This window comes from Microcaecilia unicolor, chromosome 6 (assembly GCF_901765095.1).
Source record: "Microcaecilia unicolor chromosome 6, aMicUni1.1, whole genome shotgun sequence".
Classification (NCBI taxonomy): domain Eukaryota; kingdom Metazoa; phylum Chordata; class Amphibia; order Gymnophiona; family Siphonopidae; genus Microcaecilia; species Microcaecilia unicolor.
This window is the reverse complement of record NC_044036.1, coordinates 60683579-60710149: the sequence shown is the minus strand read 5'-3', so window position 1 is coordinate 60710149 and position 26571 is coordinate 60683579. Positions and strand designations below refer to the sequence as shown.

The 26571-nt window shown below is 42.0% G+C and overlaps 1 protein-coding gene across 4 annotated transcripts in view; it reads left to right on the top strand.

The window, feature by feature from the left end:
* The window catches only part of TTLL7 (tubulin tyrosine ligase like 7), a 324337-nt gene that overhangs the window by 123617 nt on the left and 174149 nt on the right, over positions 1 to 26571 (top strand). For all 4 annotated transcript variants that reach the window (XM_030206297.1, XM_030206296.1, XM_030206298.1 and 1 more), the window contains 3 exons: positions 13991 to 14138; positions 14225 to 14298; positions 22210 to 22345. In XM_030206297.1, the coding sequence (XP_030062157.1) occupies positions 13991 to 14138; positions 14225 to 14298; positions 22210 to 22345 (358 nt within the window). The remainder of the gene's footprint in view (positions 1 to 13990; positions 14139 to 14224; positions 14299 to 22209; positions 22346 to 26571) is intronic.

Genomic DNA, 26571 nt, shown 5'->3' with positions numbered 1-26571 from the left:
GTGATACAGTGGGCCAAAGGAATCCAATTTGCTTCTTTTAAGAGTGGGGTGACATGATCGAATTTGCTATGGCTGGTGATGACTTTGATGGCTGTGTTTTACAGTAGCTGCAAACATCAAAGTGCTTTGTACAAAGGGTTACAATAATCAAGTTGACTGATTACTGAGGAGTATGTAAGAATATTTATAGCTGGGTGGTGTAAAAGAGTTTTGATAGAGCGGATAACGTGGTGTTTGAAAAATGAGCATTTAACCACAATGGAGATTTGTGGGATGAATGAAAGGTCTGAATCGATTATGAAAAGTGAGGTGAAGGAAGCTATTAGGGCTAAAAGAAACGCCTTCAGAAAATGGAAGAAGGAACCGTCTGAAAATAACAAGAAGCAGCATAAGGAGTGTCAAAGCAAATGCAAGGCGCAGATAAAGAAGGCCAAGAGGGATTACGAAAAAAAGATAGCATTAGAGGCAAAAAAACATAGTAAAAATTTTTTTTTGGTATATTAAAAGCAGGAAGCCGGCAAAAGAATCGGTTGGGCCGCTGGATGACCGAGGGGTAAAAGGGGCGATCAAGGAAGACAAAGACGTAGCGGAGAGACTGAATGAATTCTTTGCTTCGGTCTTCACTGAGGAAGATTTGGGTGGGATACCGGTGTCGGAAATGGTATTTCAAGCGGACGAGTCGGAGAAACTTACTGACTTCACGGTAAACCTGGAGGACGTAATGGGGCAGTTCGGCAAACTGAAGAGTAGCAAATCTCCTGGACCGGATGGTATTCATCCTAGAGTACTGATAGAACTGAAAAATGAGCTTGCGGAGCTACTGCTAGTGATATGCAACTTATCCTTAAAATCGAGCGTGGTACCGGAAGATTGGAGGGTGGCCAATGTAACGCCCATTTTTTAAAAAGGCTCCAGGGGAGATCCGGGAAATTATAGACCGGTGAGTCTGACGTCGGTGCCGGGGAAAATGGTAGAGGCTATTATTAAAAACAAAATTACAGAGCACATCCGAGGACATGGATTACTGAGACCGAATCAGCACGGCTTTTGTGTGGGGAAATCTTGCCTGACCAATTTACTTCAATTCTTTGAAGGAGTAAACAAACATGTGGACAAAGGGGAGCCGGTTAATATTGTGTATCTGGATTTTCAAAAGGCGTTTGACAAGGTACCTCATGAAAGGCTACAGAGGAAATTGGAGGGTCATGGGATAGGAGGAAATGTCCTATTGTGGATTAAAAACTGGTTGAAGGATAGGAAACAGAGAGTGGGGTTAAATGGGCAGTATTCACAATGGAGAAGGGTAGTTAGTGGGGTTCCTCAGGGGTCTGTGCTAGGACCGCTGCTTTTTAATATATTTATAAATGATTTAGAGATGGGAGTAACTAGCGAGGTAATTAAATTTGCTGATGACACAAAGTTATTCAAAGTCGTTAACTCGCGACAGGATTGTGAAAAATTACAAGAGGACCTTACGAGACTGGGAGACTGGGCGGCTAAATGGCAGATGACATTTAATGTGAGCAAGTGCAAGGTGATGCATGTGGGAAAAAAGAACCCGAATTATAGCTACGTCATGCAAGGTTCCACGTTAGGAGTTACGGACCAAGAAAGGGATCTGGGTGTCGTTGTCGATAACACGCTGAAACCTTCTGCTCAGTGTGCTGCTGCGGCTAGGAAAGCGAATAGAATGTTGGGTATTATTAGGAAAGGTATGGAAAACAGGTGTGAGGATGTTATAATGCCGTTGTATCGCTCCATGGTGCGACCGCACCTTGAGTATTGTGTTCAATTCTGGTCGCCGCATCTCAAGAAAGATATAGTAGAATTGGAAAAGGTGCAGCGAAGGGCGACTAAAATGATAGCGGGGATGGGACGACTTCCCTATGAAGAAAGACTAAGGAGGCTAGGGCTATTCAGCTTGGAGAAGAGACGGCTGAGGGGAGACATGATAGAGGTATATAAAATAATGAGTGGAGTGGAACAGGTGGATGTGAAGCGTCTGTTCACGCTTTCCAAAAATACTAGGACTAGGGGGCATGCGATTAAACTACAGTGTAGTAAATTTAAAACAAATCGGAGAAAATCTTTCTTCACCCAAAGTGTAATTAAACTCTGGAATTCATTGCCGGAAAATGTGGTGAAGGCGGTTAGCTTAGCAGAGTTTAAAAAGGGGGTTAGACGGTTTCCTAAAGGACAAGTCCATAAACTGCTACTAAACGGACTTGGAAAAATCCAAAATCTCAGGAATAACATGTGTAGAATGTTTGTACATTTGGGAAGCTTGCCAGGTGCCCTTGGCCTGGATTGGCCGCTGTCGTGGACAAGATGCTGGGCTCGATGGACCCTTGGTCTTTTCCCAGTATGGCATTACTTATGTACTTATGTACTCAATATTTTGACACTCTGAACTAAGGGGACTGAGATGGAACATAGTTCAATTGGGACTGCTAGTATTGAAGCAGGCTGATTTGTAAAAATAAGTAGTTAGATTTGGCAGGATTAAGCACACGTTGATTTTCAGAGAGCTAATCAATTACTTTAGTTAATCTTTTATTGATATGGTGTATGTGTGTAGGATTAGTCGGATCAAGTGTGCATAGAATTTGGAAATCATCAGTGTAAACATAAGGAGTGAACTCCCCCTGTGGAACCCCAGAGGGAAGTGAGAATGGATTTGAAGTGACGTTCATTTGAACTGTGTATGAACGATGTGATAGATGGGAAGTAAACCAGTGAAGAGTGGTACCTGTAGGCCTAATTGCTGGCGTTTATTAAGGAGAATGGTGTGATCGATAAGATCAAATGCTGCTGTCAGGACGAGAGATAGTGTGAAAACTGAGGTAGACTGATCAAGATGGCAATGTATGTGTCTTGTGAGTCCAAGAAGGGATGTTTCAGTGCTATGGTGGGGGTGAAAACCTTTTTGACTGGAGTGAAGAGCCAGTGTTTTGTGGAGGAAATCAAGAAGTTGGGAGTGGACAATATTTTCAGCAATTTTGGCTAAGAAATGAAGATTAGTGATTGGACGATAATTACTGCATTCTTGAACAGGTTATAATTTGTCCTTGAGTTCTGGTCGAATTGTGGCCTGCTTCCACGAAGGCAGAAGGTAGCCCTGTTCAAGACTTTTAGATATCATAGAATGGATGTAAGGACTAAGCAACTTAGAGAATCTTTTGATAAGGGGCAATGGGACAGGGTCCAAAGAGGCAGTGGTAGGTCTCATGCTTTTGACAGTGGTAGAGATGGCAAAGACTGAGGGAGAAGTAAATTTATCTAGGGTACTGTAAGAGAGTTGATGGAGGGAGGTCAGTACAGATGCTGATGCAGTAGGACTGATAGGGTATGACAATGGAAGTGCGCAATGAAAATAATTTGTTTTCAAAATGAGACACTAGGCTGTGAATTGTGAGTATGAGGGTTGTAGAGGGGGGTCTTATTGGCTGAGCCGGTAAGGGAGGTAAGCACTTTATATAGAGTGGCTGTATTAGGGACCTTAGAAATCTTATCTGTGTAATATGTCCGTTTTGCGGCTTGAATTGCAGTCCTGTAGGAAGAGGCTGCTGCCCGGAAAATAGAAATGGTGCTTAGTGTATGCTGGCACCTCCATTGGCACTCGTATTTCCTTAATTGTCATTTCAACCGAGATAGACCAGGGGTATACCAGGTACATCTGGCACGGTGCTAGGAAGTAATTAGTTTTTCTTGGGGTGCAGAGATGTCTAATTGCAGTTGAGAAAAGGTAGAGAAAGCTAGATTAGATTGGCTGTAGAAGAGATTAGAAAATAAATTTGCAGAAGTCTCTATAAATAAGGGGAACTTTTGTTATGGGGTGAGTGGAAGTCCTGGTAGTGCATGTAAAAGAGATCAGAGAGTGATCAGTCCATGGTAACCGGAAGAAATTAAAATTACTTAAGGAAAGTGATGAAGTTACCTAGAACAATAGGGAGTGATGAGTTGGTACAGTGATCCGATAGAGTATGAAGGAGTTGTAGAGAGTGGGAGGCAGCAGGAGGGGGGTGATAGATAAATAAGAAGTCTGTGGGGGTGGGGGGGGGGGGAGAAGAAAAAGTTTGAAACTCAGGGATTCCACTAATGACGTGGAGGTGGGGGTGAAGTCAAGGCAACAAAGATGGGAGGAATAGATAACTGCAAGACTCCCCCACAATGGAGATGCCTGTTGAGGGCATAGTTCTGATTTTTGGAGGGTGTGACATACTTGATGTAGGCTAGGACTGCATCAGGTTTAGGCTGGATTATGCAGTATACCAAAGATATCTTAGTTGAAAAGTTGTAGAACTGTAAAAACCTTACATTACTTATGTTTTTCAGATTCCGTCATATGTTGATACATGACTCTTCTAACTTATTTATAATGTGTTGTCTAAGGTGACTCTCATTTCAAGATGGTGACTTTAGATAATTAATTTAGGGGTCCTTTTAGCAAGCTGCTGGAAAAGTTGGCCTTAGCACACCCTTACATGTGATTTCCTCTGTGCTAAGGCCATTTTTCCAAGCTGGCAGAAGTTCTGTGCTGGGGAGATAACCTTTTTGATAACAAGGTGGAAGAGGCCACAAACCTCAAGTCACTATCCTGGCCCACTCCTGGATCAGCCTCAACATCCGGGAAATACTTGGTCGGAAGGCAATAAAGGACCTACTGATCTCAAAGACATAAGTGCCTTCCCTCTGTTCATCCTGCCTAATACAACCAGGACTCTCACTCATGCCAGAGGCAGCAGAGAGCCCAAAAGTCCCAGCCAGCTCCCCAGAGAAAGCAAGAGCATGCATTTGACTGGATCCAGGAGAGCATAGTTGCAATCCACGTGCCTGTTCCAAATGATCTTCTGGTAGGAGAGAGGCTGAAATTTTTTTCCAAGCAAGGTGGCCCCTTGTAACCTCAAATTAGTGAGTTCTCAAAATAGTTTGGACAGGGTACACACTGCAATTGGAACGCATCTCTCTAAATTGTCTGCCAAAAGCATCAAAGTTAAGCTCTCAGGAACAGGACTTTCTTACAAAGGAACTCTCTTCCTTTTTGTAGGCCACACCAGGGAAAAAAGGGAAGGGATTTTATTTCAACTACTTCCTGGTCACAAAAAAGGTAGAGGATTTCATCCCATTCTAGACCTAAGGGTCCTGAATAAAAACCTGGCAAAACAAAAGTTCAGGATATTTCCCGTAGCACTCTGTTTCCATTGATTCAGACTTAAGATTGGCAATGCTCTCTAGACTTGAAGGATGCCTATACCCATATACTGATACATCCTATGCACAGGAAGTATCTCAGATTTTGCATAAGGAAACGCCACTACCATTGTAACTTTGAGGTGTATTTTCAAAGCACTTAGACTTCACACTTATACAAAGTTCCATAGATTACTATCCAGCTTATTTTCGAAAGAGAAAGACGCCCATATTTCGACCCAAATCGGGAGATGGGCGTCTTTCTCCCGTGGGTGGCCAAATCGGTATAATCGAAAGCCAATTTTGGGCATCTTCAACTGCACTCCGTTGCGGAAATGGCCAAAGTTGACAGGGGCGTGTCGGAGGCGTGGTGAAGGCGGGACTGGGGCGTGGTTATCGGCCGAACAGAAATGGGCGGCTTTTGCCGATAATGGAAAAAAAATAGCCGTTTTTAGCAAGAATTTAGGTCACTTTTTTGGACGCTTTTTTTTCACGAACAAGTCCCAAAAAAGTGCCCTAAATGACCAGATGACCACCGGACTCCCCCAGTGGTCACTAACCCCCTCCCACCAAAAAAAAAAGAACTTTAACAACTTTTTTTCTCAGCCTGTATGCCAGCCTCAAATGTCATATCCAGCTCCATCACAGCAATATGCAGGTCCCTGGAGCAGTTGTTAGTGGGTGCAGTGGACTTCAGCCAGGCGGACCTAGGCACATCCCCCCCTACCTGTTACACTTGTGCTGGATAATGCTGATCCCTCCCAAACCCCCCAAAACCCACTGTACCTACAGTAAGGTGCCCCCCTTCACCCCTTAGGGCTATGGTAATGGTGTAGACTTGTGGGCAGTGGGTTTTGGGGGGATTTGGGGGGCTCTGCACACAAGGGAAGGGTGCTATGCACCTGGGAGCTCTTTTACTGTTTTTTGTTAATTTGTAAAAGTGCCCCCTAGGGTGCTCAGTTGGTGTCCTGGCATGTGAGGGGGACCAGTGCACTACGAATCCTGACCCCTCCCACAACCCAATGCCTTTGATTTGTTCGTTTTTGAGCTGGGCGCCTTCGGTTTCCATTATCGCTGAAAACCGATAGCGCCCAGCTGAAAAACAGCCAACTCCTAGGTATTTGCCCCGCACAACCCGTATTATTTATTTTATTTTATTTATTTTATTGCTTTTGTATCCCACATTTTCCCACCTATTTGCGGGCTCAGTGTGGCTTACAATACATTGTAACGATGGAAGTACAATAAGTTATTACATGATTATGTGGCTTACAATACATTGTAACGATGGAAGTACAATAAGTTATTACATGATTATGTGGCTTACAATACATTGTAACGATGGAAGTACAATAAGTTATTATCGGAAAAAAGATGGGCGCCCATCTTTTTTTGAAAATATGGGTTGTCTCGTTCACGGAAATAGGCGCCCACGGATATAGGCGCCCATGGAGATGGGCGTTCGTGTTCGATTATGCCCCTCTATGTAACTTTGTAAGTCTAAGTGCTTTGAAAATGAGCCCCATAGTAACATAGTAGATGACGGCAGATAAAGACCTGTATAGTCCATCCAGTCTGTCGAACAAGATAAACTCATTACATAAGGTATGATGTGATACTTCATATGTATACGTGATCTTATACCAGTATGTGTACTGCCATTTGGCCTCGCATCAGCTCCCAGAGTCTTAAAAAATATTTAGCTGTAACAAGAATGTTATTACACAGAGTGGGAATGCATGTGTTTCCCTACTTAGACAACTGACTGATCAAGAGCACAATTCAGGAAGGGGCAAAGGTATTAATGCAAAGAACCATTCGGATGCTGGAGCTACTAGAGTGTATTCAATTTCCTTGAGTCACATCTCAGCCTGTCTCAACAATTTGAGCTAATTGGAGCTCTGCTGGACACAACTCTAGCTAAGACTTCCCTTCTTGCTCAATGACTAGAGGCTCTCACCTCTGTGGTCCAGTCAGAATCAGCAGGTATCAGTTCGACAAATGTTGAGGTTGTTGGGCCACATGGCCTCCTCAGTGCTTGTCACATCCATGGCACACCTCAATTTGAGAACTCTCTTTAAATATGGCAAAATAGCTTTACTAGCGAGGGTAACTTATTTTATCATTTTGCAAACTCAATGCTGTATATTCATGTTATTGAGAGACTTGCAACAGCTTATGCAACCTCTATTTATTGGGATTTATTAACCACCTTTGTGAAAAGATTCACCCAAGGTGGTATACAGTAAGTACAGTTTAACATAAAACAATTTTGTTAACAGCATAACAATGGTAAAATGACCAAGAATAAACATCAAATACAATAAATAAAGTTAACTTGAAAACAGTAAATTGAAACCTAATAATAGAACTACTGTGAAATTGTATCAAAAATATACACATTTGACAGCACTGCTAGCGTTGTATTACATCAGTGATATAATACAATGTTAGCATAATACTAATGATACACCAAATAAGCATGCATTAGAACATTCAGCTAACGTAGATATGATGCTAAAGAGTTTCTACAATATGGCTTACCATATAGCTGAGGGACCAAGAGCAGATATATGATGGGAGCAAGATGTGTGGTACAGAGTTAGTTGTATTAATTTGATGGTTAGCTAAACTCAAAGCAAGTTCTTTGTATAGTTAAGCAAGAGATAAGAAACTGATCTAAGTTACAGTCACCAATACAGAGAACATTTGAGGGAAAGCATGACAGTGATGTCATCCTGCAGATTCCCCCTAACCCGAGACCATTGGGAAAACAAGGTGCATTGATCTGTCCTCAAACTGAGGTGTCATTTTGCAAACCCAACGCTATGTATTCATGTTATTGAGAAACTTGCAACAGCTTAATCCAAACTCTAAAATTTATAAGAACCTCAGTGGTGACTTGTTTTATCAACCTTATCAAATATGCAAAGACTTATGTGAAGGACCTGCAGCCAACATGGCCCATGTGATAGCATTTAAAGAAGCTGTCGGTTTGAGTCGCCATCTTGAGAAACAATGTGAAGACAGAGCATAATGGAATGCTCAGAGATAAGCACAGTGTTTAATTTGTTTTATGGAAGTTTTGAATACTTATATTATTGCTTGTTTTTTAGAGGACCACACCCTCAAGCAGCTTAGGTGAAACATGTTGGCTGTGGGTCCTTCATACAAGTTAAATCTTTGCATATTTGATAATAAGATTGATAACGGTCAGCATGTTAATATATATTAAAAAATAAAGTCAATACATTAAAGTATGGACCTATGAAGATTAAGGTGAATCATGAGGCATATAGTCCCCACGTGAAACAAGTCACCACTGAGGTCCTTATAAATTTTAGAGTTTGCATTAAACAGTTTCTCAAGTTTCTCAATAACATGAATATATAGGGTTGGGTTTGCAAAATGATATCTCAGTTTGAGGACAAATCAATGCACCTTGTTTTCCCAATGGTCTCAGGTTAGGGGGAATCTGCAGGATGACATCACTGTCATGCTTTCCCTCAAACATTCTCTATCTTGGTAGTTAATTTGCAGCAATTTGGACAAGGGAATCCTATTCTAAATTCTCCTGCACCAGAAGACACTGAGGACAGTTGCATTCACCCACCCTAGGGTGCATAGCTCATATAATAGGCTCCACACCCAGGGTTAGAGGTATGTTCTGAACAGGCAGCACCAAATAAATCTCCTAAAGCTAGGAGCTATTTGGAATGCTCTAAAGGCTTTCAGAATTTGGCTGAAAAACCAAATTATTTTGATCCAAACAATCAGGTTGTATTGTACTGTGTCAACAAGCAGGGAGGGACAGGTTTGTACCTTCTGTGTCAGGAAGTAGTCAGGATATGGTGATAGGCCATTTTCCTTAGGATGGTACTCAGAGCCATTTACCTGACAGGGAAGAATAACTGCCTGATGGACAAACTGAGCTGAGTCATGCAACCACACAAGAAGTTTTTGAATGTGGGCATTACCCGGAAGATATTTTGAGAGTAGGGCACTCTCTTGGTGAAACTTTTTTCACCATTCACCTCAACAGCAAAGTCCTTCAGTTCTGTTCCACACTGGATCCCATGATAGACAAGCCTCAGATGCCTTTCTCTTAGATTGGGGGAAGGGTCTTCTGTATGTGTATCCTCCAACACCTCTTACAGCAAAAATTCTCCTGAAAGTTTTGCAGGAGAGGGATTCCATGATACTCATAGAACCATATTGGCTGTGTCAGATCTTGTTCCCTCTATTTCTGGAGCTAGCCTCCAAAGACCCATGGAGGATGGAATGCTTTCCGACCCTCATCACTCAGAACAAGGTACCCCTCTTGCTTCTTGACTGGCCTTCATGGCTTGGATGCTGATAGGTTAGAGGTAAATTCCTTGAATCTCTTGGAGTGTGCTCTCAAATTCTGCTTCTTCCATGAGCAATTCCACTGGAAGGTCATACGAGTTCAAGTGGAAGAGGTTTGCCATATGGTGTGAGGGTAAGGCCCTAGATCCATTTTCATGTCCTTCACAAAAGCAGCTTGAATACCTTCTACATCTTTCAGAGTCAGTTCTCAAGACCAGTTCTGTAAGATTTCACCTTAGTGCGATTGAAGTTTATCATCATTGTGTAGAGGTTAAGCCCATCTCTGCACAGCCTTTAGTTTGATCTAGGAGCAGCTTTCTTTTATTAAAGAATTCAATCAGTGCAGGAAGGGCACTTGACCCCATCCATGGAAGGTTCAGATCCTGTTTCAGAGTCGTTACTGCAGGTCGCTGTTCAGATTTTACCATCTCCAATTATGAGTACTCTCTCTCAGATCAAGAACCCAGCTATCCCTGCATGTTCATCGCTAGTGCTTATTAAACTGGCCATCATGACTTTAGAGTCACTGTCCAGCTTATTTTAGAAAGAGATTGCCGGCCATCTTCTGACACAAATCGGGAGATGGCCGGCGATCTCCTGAAGTCGGCCAAATCGGTATAATCGAAAGCCGATTTTGGCCGGCTTCAACTGCATTCCATCGCGGAGCCGGCGAAAGTTCAAGGGGGCGTGTCAGCATGGTAGTGAAGGCAGGATGGGGGCGTGCGTTGAGATGGCCGGCTTCGCCCTATAATGGAAAAAAGAAAGCTGGCCTTGACAAGCATTTCACCAGCTTCACTTGGTCCCTTTTTTTCAGGTCCAAGTCCTAAAAAAGCGCCCGAACTGACCAGATGACCACCGGAGGGAATCTGGGATCACTTCCCCTTACTCCCCCAGTGGTCACCAACCCTCTCCCACCCTCAAAAAAACAACTTTAAAAACTTTTTTTGCCAGCCTCTATGCCAGCTTCAAATGTCATACTCAGGTCCATCGCAGCAGTATACAGGTCCCTGGAGTAGTTTTAGTGGGTGCAGTGGACTTCAGGCAGGCAGACCCAGGCCCATCCCCCTCCACCTGTTACACTTGTGGTGAAAAATGGGAGCCCTTCAAAACCCACCCGAAACCCACTGTACCCACATGTAGGTGCCCCCTTCACCCCTTAGGGCTATGGTAGTGGTGTATAGTTGTGGGGAGTGGGTTTTGGGGGGCTTAGCACCCAAGGAAAGGGAGCTATGCACCTGGGAGCTATTAAAAATTTTTTTTTTTACTTTTTAGAAGTGCCCCCTAGGGTGCCCGGTTGGTGTCCTGATATGTGAGGGGGACCAGTGCACTACGAATCTTGGCCCCTCCCACGACCAAATGCCTTGGATTTGGCCGGGTTTGAGATGGCCGGCTTCGGTTTCCATTGTGGGCAAAAACCGAGACCGGCCATCTCAAACCTGTCCATCTCTGACATTTGGCCGGCCTGGCCGGCCATCTTTTTCAAAAATACGGTTGGCTCCGCCCATTTACGGAGCCGGCCTCAGCCGGCCATGGAGATGGGCGTCCCGTTCAAAAATGCCACTCTGTGGGGCCTTATATTTGACACGCACTCTTTTTTGCAATCTACAACTCTTAACATATACTGAAGATATTAAGGTATTTTCAGTCTTGCTTCAGGCACAGGCTTTATTAGAGACAACTACTACTACTACTACTACTACTTACCATTTCTATAGCACTACTAGACGTACGCAGCACTGTACAAAAATTCAGTCCCTGGACGTGTTGGGATCATCTCAGTCAAGGATAAGAACTTTTTGCACCGTCATTTGGAGTATTTGGAGAATCAGATTCGGAGGAATAACTTGAGACTGCTTGACTTCTCCAGGTTTCCTTTGATTGCTCCCATGGATGTGGTTAAAAAATATCTTGTGGAGGTCCTAGAGATGGCGAATGATTCATTACCCCCTATCATGCGGACCCAGTATATGCTGGACTCTGGGAAATCTGTTGGTGAAACCCCTTGGGGTTTAGAAGGGGATAATATGAATTTGACATCCTTTCTTGAGGCCTCTCTGGAAGTGATTATTCAGAGAACTGCTTTGGTGATCTCTTTTGCCTTGGAGCCAGACCAAAATGCAGTTCTGAAACTTTCTTTTAGACATTTAGATACGTCGTTTTTGGGCTCAAAAATTTGTTTTTCCTGACTTGTCAAGAGAGACACAGATGTGACACAAAACTTTCCTAGCTCTTCGGCATAGGTTGCAAGCTTTGAGTGCTAATTTTGTGCTTAAATTTCCTTGTTTATGCTTTGTTTTTCAGGTAAACAATTTAAATTTTTTGATCAAAGTGATGTGTTAGTCCACTTTTAAAGGTAATAAATAGAAATAAAACAAAAACATAGAAATGAAAATAAGATGATACCGTTTTTAATGGACTAACAATACATTTTTGGATTAGCTTTCAAAGGTAACCCTTCTTACTTCTGATCTGAAGAAGAAGGGTTACCTTCAAAAGCTAATCAAAAATGTATTGTTAATCCAATAAAAATGGTATCATATTATTTTCTTTTCTCTGTTTTTGTTTTATTTCTATTTATTAATTTTTTTGATCCAAAGCAGTTGGAGGAATTTCTTGTGGCTAAAGAAGAGATAAATGATGTTGTATAGTGTTATATGCACACTGTAGGGGCAGACTGCAGAGGGTCTCTTGGGTAAGCGACAGGCATATTGATGTATTTGTAGAGTGTTTTTGATAGTTTTTTTTAAATCTCTTGGATCTTTTTGCCTTCTTTCTTTTTTGTGGACGAAAGTTTGAATTTATTTTTCATTGTAATGATGAGGTATTTGTCTTTACCTTTTTATATTTTTCCATATTTCTTGTTCATCTCCAGTGTTGGGATATATTATTATAAACTTCAATAAATATAAAACAAAACAAAATCAAGCCTCAGTGCCATGGTATCTCAGTATTGTCCTTACCCTGCTGATAAAAGCTACTTTAGAGCCACTAGATACCTGCCATCAGAAGTACCTGACCTGAAAGGTCTTGTTTCTTGTGGCAGTCATTTCAGCACATAGGATTAGTGAGCTCCAGACCTTAGTAGATGATTCACCTTATATGAAGTTTTACAACAAAGTGGTTTTGTGCATGCATGCTTCCTAAGGTAGTGTCGGGATTTCCATCTTAACCAACAATTGTTTTGCCAACATTTTTCCCAAGACCCCTTGCCCATCAAAGTGAAAGTACACTGCATGCTCTGGACTGCAGAGTATCAGATTTCCACTTTATCATCCTACCAATATTTTCTCCCAGGACTCACACCTAAAAAGATGAAAGTGCACTGCACACATTGGATTGGAAGAGAGCCTTTGCTTTCTGTTTGGAGCCTTGGAAGAGAGCATTTGCTTTCTGTTTGGAGCCTACTGAAGCCCTTAGAAACTCCACCCAGCTTTTTGTTTCTGTTGACTCTAATTGAATAGGGCTTCCATTATCAAACACACACTGTTTTATTAGCTAGCTGACTGCATTTCCTTCACTTATGTTCAGACAGAGTTGACTCTTGAGGGTTGCGTCATAGTTCATAATGTCAGAGCAATGACAGCATTGGTAGCCTACTTCAGGTCAGCTTGCATGTAGGAAGTTTGTAAGGCTGCAACATGGACATCTGTTTTTACAGCCTACTACTGTTTGGAAAAGGGCTCCCAGTGCTACACCAGATTTGGCTAGTAGTTCTCAGAATCTCTTAGGGTATTATAATCTAATTTTATCTCCTCTAGACCCATTTCTTTTCTGTTCCAAGCTGCTTTCTAAAAAAAAAAAAAGAGAGAGAGAGAAAAAAAGGAAAGAATATGAAAAGGGCTAGTTTCCACCAAGAATATGTTGGTGTCTGCCTGTTGCAGAATCTTGTTATTATTTTTCCCATTTTTCTGGTGAAGGCAACTGTAACCAGGGAGTCCCATGCTGTGAGGACTTGTCATGCTGCTTGTTGTTGGAGAAAACCAAGTTACTTATCTTTAGCAGCTGTTCTCCATGAACAGCAGGATACAAGTTTTCACATATCCACCCACCTCCCCAAGGAGTTGTATTCTCCTTAAGCTGACTAAATAGGCTGAGGTGGTCCCATGCAACAGTGGCAGGCAGGAAGTGGTTCACATGTTTGGTGAAACAACTCAGAAGCCTCTAGCACTTACTGAGCTGAAGAAGCTTTACTGTGCGGTCTCCATCAGTGATGTCACCCATGCTGTTAGGACTTGCATCTTGTTCTCCACAGAGAACACCTTCTATAAGGTAAGTAACTTGGTTTTATCCATTTGGACCAGTGTTTTTGCATTGTTCTATGTTCAGTTGTAAACACTGGAATTAAGAAAAACCCTTTCTCTATCTATCCTGCCTTTTTCTGTGCCCTTTTCCTGATAAGGAATTTGTCTTTATTTTAATTGATAATAATGTTGAAATGTGGTTTACCTTTTAGGGCAAGTGATAAAAGGAGGAACTTGGCTAGGCAAAAGGCTGAAGCACAAAAAAGACTCTATGGTCACGGATCAGTGAAAAGACTTTCACCATGTTCCCCTGACTGGGAGAAGCAGCACCGCAAACTGGAAAGGAGGAAAGAGGAACTGGTATAAAGGACTTTAACAAAGCTACTACTTCCTTGCCTCTACATTTAGTTTGTCAGTGTTTAATCTCCTTCTTTCTTGATTTTTAGAAAGAAAGACTAGCTCAAGTGCGTAAACAGATATCCAAGGATGAGTATGAAAGCAGACACATGGGGAACTACAGGTAATAATGTGTCCTCGTTTTATTAGAAATCATCTGGTTCTGAAATGAATAATTTTAATATGTAAATTGCAAAACTAGGGTGATAATATTTCATACCTTCTTCCTGAGAGGATTTGTGAGTTTTCCACATTTGGTTGAGAAATGTTATAGACATAGTTTTACTGTTTCATTTGTGTGTGTGGGGGGGGGGGGGGGGGGGGGGGGGGGGGGGGGGGGGGGGGGGGGCTCTGACACATTAGCATATTAGTTTGCATATATACATCTCATTTGTTAAGGTTATCTCAAAAAATAGACCAGATAGGAACCCATTTATTGGACAGTGAAGTTTTTCTTTTTCACTGAAATGAGCCAGCACCAAGGGAACTTTGTCTCATGTTGCCCTCACTTACGTCCTGTTAAAGTAGCAAAGGGAGCACACACTGTAACTGTTGCCTTCCCCTCACTACTGCAGCCTTCTCTCTTTCTCCCTTTCTAAAGCCCTGCGGTTTCTCTTTTCTTCCTTCCCTTCTTTTTTAGCCAGCACTCCCTCTTCCCCCAGTGCTCCAGTATTTTCTCCATATCATGTCAGTGTGAACCTTAGAAATACACAGGCTCCAGGTGTAGAAATGATGTATTTGGAAGGCAGACTGGCTGACAGTGACAGCAAGTAGTTTCTTATCTTCCAGAATAACATCTTCAGATGGGTTAGTTTTGTGTATTCCATAACAAGTTACAGGAATGAACCTCACTCTTAAATCAGAGTACATTGGGCATTATCTCAGACTCTCAGAAGTTCTGTTAATGTTTAGCACTTTTCACTGTATCAAAAACAGCCTTCTTCAGAAGTTTTGTAGAGTGTAACATAGAGTGTAACATCAACATGCAACATATACACTTTGATACCTGTTGGCCTTTAGTTTATTGTATCGTCTGTATTAGCTGTTTTGGACAAATTATCTCCTGAGTTAAGGTTAAACGGCAAAGGAAATCAGATAAATGGTTCAGTTTTGAACTGATACAGTTGAAATGGGTATGTAGGAACTATGAGAAGAAGTGGAGAAAAGATCCTTCTGTGGCTAATAAAGCAATATGGAGGGAGCAGATTCATAGCTATAATTCTCTCCTGTCAGCTAAGAAACAAGTTTTTTTTTAAATCCAAATTTGTGGGAACTGAATGGTTGGATACTAAAAAGTTATTTTCACTTTTAGAGACTTCAACTAATTATGATTCTGTTATGAATAATTCAAATTGCAAGATGCCACCAGCTTTAGAGTTAGCATCATATTTTGAGGATAAGATTCGTTTGACTAGAGCTCAATTGTCTGTTAGCTTAAGCTGGTTTTCTGATGAATCTGTACCAGCTGATGATTATTAGAACAATTTGACAATACTGATTTTTCCTACCATATCAAGGTTGTTAATGAGGTATGCAAAATCTTTCTGCAGTTTGGATAGTTGTCCATCTTATTTGTTCAAAAACCCTTCTCCAAAATTGTTGAACTTACTAATAAATTGGGTACATTTTCATTTGCAGAGAGGGTTATTCCTGCCTTCAGAGAGAGGGGGGTGGGGGATATAGTTCTTACACCAATCCCAAAGTCTTTCCAAGGTTAAAAATTATAGACCTGTAGTGCCTATTCCTTTATTTATTAAAGTGATGGAGGGGTATGTTACTGAATATTTAGTTCATTATATTGATCACCATGAGTTTCTTCACCCCACCCAAAGGAACTACAACACAGAGACAGTAATTGGTATGTTGGTAGCGCAGGGTAAACAGGTGTTGAGTAAAGGGCAATGCACTGTTGTTTTACAATTTGATTTGTCCAGCGTGTTTGATTTGGTGGACTGGCAGATTCTAACCACTATTTGCCTTCGGTTTCCTGGACCACGGGATGATTTTCCAAGAGCTACTGAAATGGTGTTCACCTTTCAAGGAAGGATCAAAGTATCTTCAGTACCAGACTGGCTAATGTACTAAAGAGGGCTTTAAACTAAATTTGCTGGGGATGGGTGAGAAAAGACCCATAGTCATTAATAAATATCAGGAAGATGAGCCATCAAATACCCTTATAGAAAGTGGGGAAAAAAATCAACATCTGGAGAGCCTTGTATGCCGATTTCCGTAGTATGGAAAATAAATGTCCAGATATAGAGGCTGCAATGATATGGATTGGATTTATTGGCGGTCACGGGGACGTGGTTCACGGAGAACCATGATTGGGATATATCTATGCCTGGCTATAATCTATTCAGGAAGGACAAAAGGGTAGAGGAGTGGCATTGTATGTATGGGGTAAGGAAAAAGCACTGTGGATTAAACTGGCAAGAGGAAAAGGAAAACATATTTACATTGGTGTAATATACAGGTCACCTTCACAGTCAGAAGAATTGGATGGAGTCTTAATTGAAGACAAACACAAGATAGCTAGGAAAGGGGAAATGGGTGATTTAATATGCTGGACATTGATTGGGGCATCCCTGCTGTGAAGTCATCTAGAAGATCATGGATTTTCTACAGGAAGAATTGTTTCAGCAGTGGGTGATGAAACCAACATGGGATGGAGCTGTTCTAGATCTGGGCTTACAAATGGGGACAATGTTTCTGATGTTACGGTGGGAGATCATTTGGCATCTAGTGATCACTGAATAGTGTGGTTCAGTATTAAGACAAAGGAGGAGAGGGATTTTTCAAGATTGAAGATCCTAGATTTTAAAAGAACTAACTTTGCCGAGATGGGGGAATTTCTCAAGGAAGAATTAGTTGAATGGGAACAGCTGAAGGAAGTAGATCAGCAGTGGGCAAAACTGAAAGAAGCCATTTTAAAGGCGACAAACCTTTATGTTAAGAAAATTACATAAAAGTAAGGGAAAAAGAAGACCGATCTAGTTCACAAATGTAGTTGCTGAAAAGATAAGGGAAAAAAGGATAGCCTTTGTACAATACAAGACAACTTAGAAAGAGGAAGACAGGCTAAAATACTGAGAAAAGCTAAGAGAACCTGGAAAAGCTGTCAGGGAAGCCAAGAGGCAAATAGAGGAAAAGATAGTTGATACAGTAAATTAGGGGACATGACCGTTTTTCAGATATGTGACAGGAGGAAGTGCTGTAATAGCATTGTGAGGCTCAAAGCTGAGGGAAAGGAATATGTAGAATCTGATAAGGTTAAAGCTGAACTGCTTAACAATTATTTCTGTTCTGTGTTCATGGATGAAAGGTTGGGGGTAGTGCCCTCTAGGGTGCCCTAGTCTTCTTTCATGTCTGAGGGACCAGTCTGATAAAAATGCTGGCTCCTCCTACATCCCAATAGCTTGATTTTCTAAGTTTTGCACATATTCATTTTTTTTCCCGAAAATGGACCAAAAAACAAAACGTCCAAAGGACAAAACCTTGTTCGAAACAGTATTGTTTTTCTTCGTTGAAAATGACCTTCTTTCCTATTTGAATTTTGGATGTTTTGTGCAAAACGTCCAAAGTTGGACTTAGATGTCAAATCGAAAATGTCCGTCCATGTGTTTTTACTTCCAACGCAATCTTTTTTTCAAAGTCTGTCTTTGCCTTCCTTATCAGCGCTTTGCATTTGACATGCCATTCCTTATGCTGTGTCTTATTATTTTTAATCAATACGTCAGGGATCACTTGTAGATAAGCTGGCGCTAATGATTCAATAAATATGACAATTGCACCAGTAAATGCTCCTATATTTTATTAGTGTTTATAATTTTTTTATTTTTATCTGCAGTGCTCAGTATTATGCTATTGTGCCTAATAACCATATGTTACGGAGTTAGCAAACAGCGACCAAACATCACAGCACTGACCCTGCCTCCCTTCCTATCACGTTAAAACACACTACTGTGCTACGGTCAGTTGTGATATCAATAGTAAGTAAATAGGTACACTTATCTTAGCTGGTTTATATAATTTCTATGATAGATCTTGGTCCATTGCTGCTAAAGTCCTTTGCCCCCGTGTTATAGTGATCTGTGATTAAAATCAATACTCCATCGCTATTCCCATACGTCAGTTAGGGATCACTTGTAGATAAGCTGGCACTAATGATTCAATAAATATGACAATTGCACCAGTAAATGCTCCTATATCTTATTTAGTGTATTTATTTTTTCTATTTTTATCTGCAGTGCTCAGTATTATGCTATTGTGCCTAATACCCATATGTTACGGAGTTAGCAAACAGCAACCAAACATCACAGCACTGACCCTGCCTCCCTTCCTATCATGTTAAAACACACTACTGTGCTATGGTCAGTTGTGATATCAATAGTAAGTAAATAGGTACACTTATCTTAGCTGGTTTATATAATTTCTATGATAGATCTTGGTCCGTTGCTGCTAAACTCCTTTGCCCCCGTGTTATAGTGATCTGTGATTACTTCTGGCCATGGCCAGAAAGATGCTAGGCTGCATAGAGAGGGGTATAAGATATAGGAGCATTTACTGGTGCAATTGTCATATTTATTGAATCATTAGTGCCAGCTTATCAATTAGAAATTTTGCATTGCTTTATTATCAGATTGCTTCAATATGGAATTCACTTCCTTTATTCTGTTTGCTTTATTATCAGATTGCTTTGGTGTGGAATTCACTTCCTTTATTCTTGCAATGTTGTCAAAATTATGTACTGTTTAGGAAGAATTTGAAAATGTTTTTGTTTCTACAAAACAAGTCTTAATTGTTGTATTTGGAGGGTATTATCTTTTAGTGTTTGAATTTGTTATTGCAATTCCCAGAAAGCTTGGATCTGGTCCCATAGTTTTTGTAACTCGCCTTGAACTGACAAGGTATATGGCGGGCTATAAGACATGTTAATAACATATGTAGAGAAAAATTAAATTGAACTTCCACGAAGCCAAATTATGCACACAGAACAACACCAGAGAAAGAGTAGCGCTTGATTGCATGTATAAATTTCAAAACTTGACATATTTCAAATATTACATTACAAATTAAAGGCTCCTTTTAATAAAAACAAGACAGTTGCAAGCTCCTGGCTCTATGTGTGTGCGGCTTCTGGCTATACTGGTCTTACCCCCTCAGAAACAGGAAGTTGACATCAGAGGGGGAGAGACCATAGAGCTAATAGTCACGCTCATAGAGACAGCAGCCTCTTGATTGTTTCTTTCTCCTTTTGCCCAGTGGTATAGCTAGGACTGAATGGGCATCGGGCAGAAAAATTAAGATGATCCCCCTATAACACCATTTCTCCCTAAGTAATGGGGACCTGGAGGAGCGGGAACCCCTTCAGAGCTATCTATCCCCCCTTCAATCCGTTCAGAACTCTGCTGCACGTCTCATCTTCCGTCTGGACCGATATGCCCATATCACCCCTCTCCTCGAGTCACTTCACTGGCTTCTGATCAGGTACTGCATTCAATTCAAGCTTCTCCTACTTACCTACAAATGCACTCGATCTGCAGCCCCTCATTACCTCTCTACTCTCATCTCCCCTTACGTCCCTACCCGAAACCTCCGCTCACAGGTCAAATCCCTCCTCTCAGTACCCTTCTCCACCACCAACTCCAGGCTCCGCCCTTTCTGCCTTGCCTCACCCTATGCATGGAATAAACTCCCCGAGCACATAAGCCATGCCCCCTCCTTCCCCATCTTCAAATCCTTACTCAAAGCCCACCTCTTCAATGTCGCATTCGGCACATAACCACTATACCTCTACTCATGGAATCTAGTCTGCCCCAACTTGACATTTCGTCCTTTAGATTGTAAGCTCCTTTGAGCAGAGAATATCCTTCTTTGTTAAATTGTACAGCGCTGCGTAACCCTAGTAGCGCTCTAGAAATGTTGAGTAGTAGTAGTAGTAGTAGAGCCCCAGTAAAAACCAAAACCCTTCAAAAGCAAACACATTCCAGACATTTATAGAAAACCTGTAACAGTAATAGAAACTGACATGCAAGATACCAAAGATATACATTTCCCAAAGCTTACAATTAATGCATTCTGAAAAAAAATTATCTGAACATTGTTTTACTCCCAATGTGTCGTTTCTGTTTTTCACTGTTTATTAACTCTCTTTCCAGAGTCTCCTGTCCTTTTGACATTTCTTCTCTCGATATCCACCATCCATCTTTCCTCTGCATCCCTTATCCATCCAGTCCACTGTGTCCTTGCTGTATCCCTGTCCCTATATTCCCCCCACGTTTACCATTTGCCCTCTAGTGTCCCTATCCTCCCCTCATATATATCATCATCCTCCCTCTGTGCCCCTATCTCTCCTCTTGTGTCCATCATTGTCCCTCTGTGTTCCTGTCCCTACACTCCCTCCATTCTCAACATATGTTGTCTGTATCTCTGTTCCTTCTCACTTCCATCTTCTACTCTCTCTCCTCCCTTTTTCCTTCACTCCCACCTTTGACTCCCTTGGTCTGGCTTCCTCTCTCTCTACCTCCACTTGTCCAGCGTCTCTCCGCTCATCCAGTTTCTCTCTTTCTGCTTAACCCTGTTCGTTTGTTCCAGGTCTCTTCTCTCTCTCTCTTTCCTCTGCGCCCCCTCCCCAGGTCCAAGATCTTTTCCCCTCCCCTTTGCTCCAGGTCTCTGGCTGTCTCTTCACACTGTTTCCCTTTCCCTCTAAGATCCAGCATCTCTCCTTCCTTCCTCCTTCACCTCCCACCCCTGACCCCCGTGATCTGGTATCTCTCTCTCTCCCTACCTCCAGCACCAGAAGAGGTCCAGTCTCCCCCCAGTCCAGGTTCTGTCTGTCTCTCTTACTCTCCCTGCTTAACCCTTTCCCCTTTGATCCAGGTCTCACCTTTCTCCCCAGGTCCAAATCTCTCCCCCTCTCCCTCCCTTGCTCCAGGTCCCTCTGCTTCCCTCCCTCAAGGTCCAGCATCTCCCCCCTCTCCTCCCCCCTCCCCCCCCCCATGAATCCAGCACCTTGGCATCTCTTCATCACCTCCCTGCGTGGATCTGGCACCTCTTCATCACCCCTCCACTGCGTGTGGGTCTGGCACCTCTTCACCACCACTCCCATCCCACCAGTATGTAAACACTCGGTGGGTCATCGGCACAGGCAGCTGAATACAGACTTTGGGCTGGCCCTGCCAGGGCATTTCTTGTGCCATGAACCGCCTCTCTTGTGTAACTTTCTGTGGGCGGGACGCAGCACAGGAAAGGACTTGGCTCAGAGGCAGCCTGTATTCAGCTGCCTGTGCCAATGACCCACCAAGTGTTTTCATACTGGCGGGATGGGGGTTGTGATGAAGAGGTGCCGGACCTGCATGGAAGGTGGGTGATGGGAAGGATGCCATAATTGCAGGGGAGGGGGAAGGTTTTATTCCTTATCTTCAGAAAAAAAATTAAGACATTTCGTTTAAATAAATTTTTATTAGAGAATGTTTGTAAAAACATTTTTTGTAAGCTTCCATTGATATTAGGTGGTATGTTGTAACTTTTCTATAATTTTATACACAACACTGGACATGTATTACCCTGAATTCTATATAGCGTGACTGAAATTACACGTGCAAATCTGGTTGTATTCTGGATTTGCGCATGTAATTTAATTACTTAAGCCAATCAGAGCTGATAATTGCCACTTAACAAGCAATTATTGACACTAATTGACATTAATTAGAATTTAGATGCACAATTTGCTAGGTGTATTCTGTAAAATGGTGCGCGTAAATTCACATGTGCGTTGCCAAAAGGGGGAGTGGCCATGGGCATGGAATAGGTGAGCCATTGGCGTTTCTGAAAATCTATACACAGGATTACTGAATGCACCTGCTCCATGCCTAACTTAGGCGCTGGTATTTATACCACAGTTTACTTGGAGTAAATGGAAGTCAACACTGAACTTTTTAGAAGTTCAAAACACGAATAAAGCTTCTAAAATAAGGGCCACAGCTTATATTTAGACAGTATATTTGACTTTTAATAACGGCTCTTTTTTGTGCAGGCGAATTTACCCTCCTGATGATAAACTGTTACTTGAAAAATATGAAAGTTTGTTGACCACTGCATTCCAGACGTTCCTTTCAGGAAGAGCAGCATCACTCCAGAGTGAGATGAATAATCCTCTGAAAGGCATGAAGGTGCTATTCTTGTGCATGCATTAAAATAGGCAAAAAAAAAAATCATATTATCAGACCAATAAGGTTGCCAACTGTATCCAGATTTTTCTGACAAGGTTGCTTCTGTCCTGGCTTTTACCCTATTGCTTGCAGGGACTTGTAATCTTACTTTTCTTAGAAAATATATTTGGGGAATCAGAACTACAAGGCCCTTCAGGCAGGGGAGTAAATCTAGGATTGAGTCATCCTTGTCATGGAGCCAGATGTCAAAGTTCAATAACTTGGGTTGTAGGAGTGGTGTTCCCAGCCATTTTTACATCCCAAGTATTATTATGGAAGCTGGTTACAAATTGAAAAGTAAAGAGAGAATTACCATTCTACTGTTATTTTTACTGTTGGGGAAGACAATAATCAAAGGTATTTCCATTCGTAAAACACTGTTTTATTTGAAAATGTGGGAACTTTGACTATTGCTGACCCTCAATTCAGGCAAAATTGCCTACTTTGTGAAGAAGCTGGCTCAGGAATGAGGTGAGGATGGCGAATGGAATAATGTTTTTGTGGTTCTGCATAATCAAAACTGCACGTACTGCTTCTGACAGAAAAATTACCTGCAGAGAAAGCAGGCACAATTCTCTGCAGTTATTTCAGGGCTCAATCAAGTAAAATTATCAGTTTAGTTTAGTTTTGATGATTGTTGTAAACCTCACAAATATAAAGTGCTTGTGGGCTTTGCACCAATGCAGGTAGTTTGATTATTGCTTTCCTAACTCCCTCCCCCTTTTTACAAAGTTGTGCTAGCGGCTGCCGTGCGGTAATGTTGACACAGCCCATTCACTTTGAATGGGATGTATCAGCATTAATGCACCGGAACCACTAGCGCGCCGGGGGGGGGGGGGGGGGGGGAGGTAAATGAAATAACAAATGTAGTGCTTAATAAGAATGATAAATTGACAGCAAGAATTCTATTGCACTTCCAAATGCTGAGGCCATTTGATATTTTTACCTGGTGTCTTATAATGCTCTTAGTATATGCATCAGCATTTTTTTTACTGTACAACCTATCATCTACTATTAATCATATAGCCTAAAAAATCATGTTCTCAGGTACTGTACAAACACTGATGGTTTAGCTGTATATGACTGTTTAGGGGAAAAATACAAATGTATTTATTGTATACAGAAGAGTTCAAAGCACTCACCATTGTATGAAGTCACATCTAGTGTTAATGCCATATCTTAGTTAGATTTCGATTCTGTGCACAAGCAGAGAGCACCTTTGGTCAACTTAACATAAAAAGACATATAATTGATTCATTCTTGAAAAATGTGATTCTGTGCTTGCCTGGGTATTCACAGTTCCTATCATTTTCTTTTGAAAAAATGAATTTACATAAAACCATTATTGTTTTGCACATAGCTCTCATGTTATGATATTTATTGAACTTGTTAGAGTATAAAGAACAGTCCCAAGTGTGACTGCATGCCAGTATGCCATTTTTCAGAATTGGTTTGTGAAACATTGCCTTTTGAAACACCTGGAGGGGCATAATTGAACGAAACGTCTATCTCCATGGGCGTTTATCTCTGAGAACGGGTCCGTGAAGGGGCGGACCGAACCGTATTTTCGAAAAAAATAGACGTCCATGTTTTATTCGACAATTTGTGAGCTGGGCGTTTTTGTTTTTCAGTGATAATGGAAAATGAAAGCGTCCAGCTCAAAAACGAATAAATCCAAGGCATTTGTTCATGGGAGGGGCCAGGAGTCGTAGTGCACTGGTCCCCCTCACATGCCAGGACACCAACCGGGCACCCTAGGGGGCACTTTTACAAAAACAAAAAAAAAGGTAAAAAAGCTCCCAGGTGCATAGCACCCTTCCCTTGTGTGTTGAGCCCCCCCAAATCCCCCTCAAAACCCACTGCCCACAAGTCTACACCATTACTATAGCCCTAAGGGATGAAGGGGGGCACCTACATGTGGGTACAGTGGGTTTGGGGGGTTGGACGACTAAGCATTAAGCAGCACAATTGTAACAGGTAGGGGGGGATGGGCCTGGTTCCACCTGCCTGAAGTCCACTGCACCCCCTAACAACTGCTCCAGGGACCTGCATACTGCTGCCAGGGAGGTGGGTATGACATTTGAGGGTGAAAATAAAAAGTTGTGAAACATCATTTTTTGTGGTGGGAGGGGGTTAGTGACCACTGGGGGAGTCAGGGGAGGTCATCCCCGATTCCCTCTGGTGGTAATCTGGTCATTTAGGGCACTTTTTGGGGCCTTATTCGTGAAAAAACAGGGTCCAGGAAAAGTGCCCTAAATTCTAGCTACAAACGCATACTTTTTTTCCATTATCGGCGAAAGGCGCCCATCTCTCCTCGGCCGATAACCACGCCCCAGTTCCACCTTCGCCACGCCTCTGACATGCCCCCGTCAACTTTGTATGCTTTCGCGATGGAGTGCAGTTGAAAACGTCCAAAATCGGCTTTCCATTATACCAATTTATTCATTTTTGTGAGATAAACGTCTATCTCCCGATTTGGGTCGAAATCTAGGCGTTTTTCTCTTTCAATTATAAGGTGGCTGGCCATCTAGTTTATTAAAAGCTGCTAAAGAATGTTACATGCAAAAATATAAGGTCATACTCTTCTTCTTAGGGTCTTGTTTGCAAAGGGGTACATTTTCAAAAAGTGCTCAGTTCTTTATATATTTGCTTAAGGGGTCTTTTTACTAAGTTGCAGTAAAAAGTGACCTTAGTCATCAAGCTGTATTAGGGCTCTAAGTCATGTTATTTGCTCCTTAATACATGTTAAAGAGCACTAATACAACTTAAATTACAGGTAACACAGAGATAACTAAGGGGCTCATTTTCAAAAGAAAAAAATGTCCAAAAAGTGGGGTAAATCTGTATTTGGATGTTTTTCTCACAAAATGCCCAAACTGGTATTTTCAAAACCAAATTTTAGACACTTTTCTATGAAGTCTGTCAGAAGTATCTTCAAATCACAAGGAGGCATGTAAGGGGCATGTTAAGGTTGGGATCTGGGGGTTCCTAACATTTGGATGTTTTTCAACAATAATGGAATAAAACAAAACCGTCCAGGACCAAAACGAAGATGTTTTGAGCTAGACCTGTTTTTGTAATGATTAAAGCACAAAAAAGTGCCCTAAATGACCAGATGACTTCTGGAGGGAATCAGGGATGATCTCCCCTTACTCCCCCAGTGGTCACTGACCCCCTCCCACCCCCCAAAAATGTGATTGAAATCATTACTTACCAGCCTCTTTGCCAGTCTCAGATGTAATACTGAGGTCCATTAGAGCAGCATGCAGGTCCCTGAAGGTAGTCATGGTGAGTGCAGTGCACTGCAGACAGGTGGACCCAGGCCCGTAACCTACCCCTACCTGTTACACTTGTGGTGGAAGCTGTGAAACCTCCAAAACTCACCAGAAATCCACTGTACCCACTTCATCCATAAGGACTATTGTAGTCCTGTACAGTTGGGGGTAATGGGTTTTAGGTGGATTTTGGGGGGCTCAGGAGGCAAGGGAGCAACGGTGAGAGGTGTACCTGGGAGCATTTATTTGAAGTCCACTGTAGTGCCTCCTAGCATGCCCCATTGCTCTCCTGGGATGTCTGTGTTGCCAGTCTACTAAGAATACTTATTCCTCCTACATCCCAATGGCTTGATTTTGTGCGTTTTTCACTTGGACGTGTTTTTTTTTTTTTTTAATGGACCAAAAAGATAACTGCACAGAGCACAAAAATATCTACCAAATAGCCATTTTTGAAAAAAAAAAAAAAAAGATAAACATTTTTCTGTTTTGAAAATGGCTATATTCCTCACTTGAATTTTGGACGTTTTGAGCAAAATGTCAAACTTGGACTTAGATGTCATATTTAAAATGCCCTTCATTATCACCATGGGCTACATAGTAATGAGATGCAAAACATGCAAATGCATACGAACCAACTCATTACTATGTAAACTCTGTAACCTGATGTGATGAACATTGCAAGTGACATTATAGCTGGCACAATAACCCCAGCAAATAGCTGGGGCTATTTTACTGTCCCAGGAACATTGGGCCTCAAAGCTCGACTGATGCTCCTGGGCCACGTCTTAAAGGTGCCACAGAGCAGCACCTGCACACCAGGAATGTAGCAGCAGGAGCCTTGGGGACCTTGGCCCCCCCAATTTAGGCTCAAGCTCCCTCTGCTTTAATGACTGATGGGGATGCTGAAGCCCC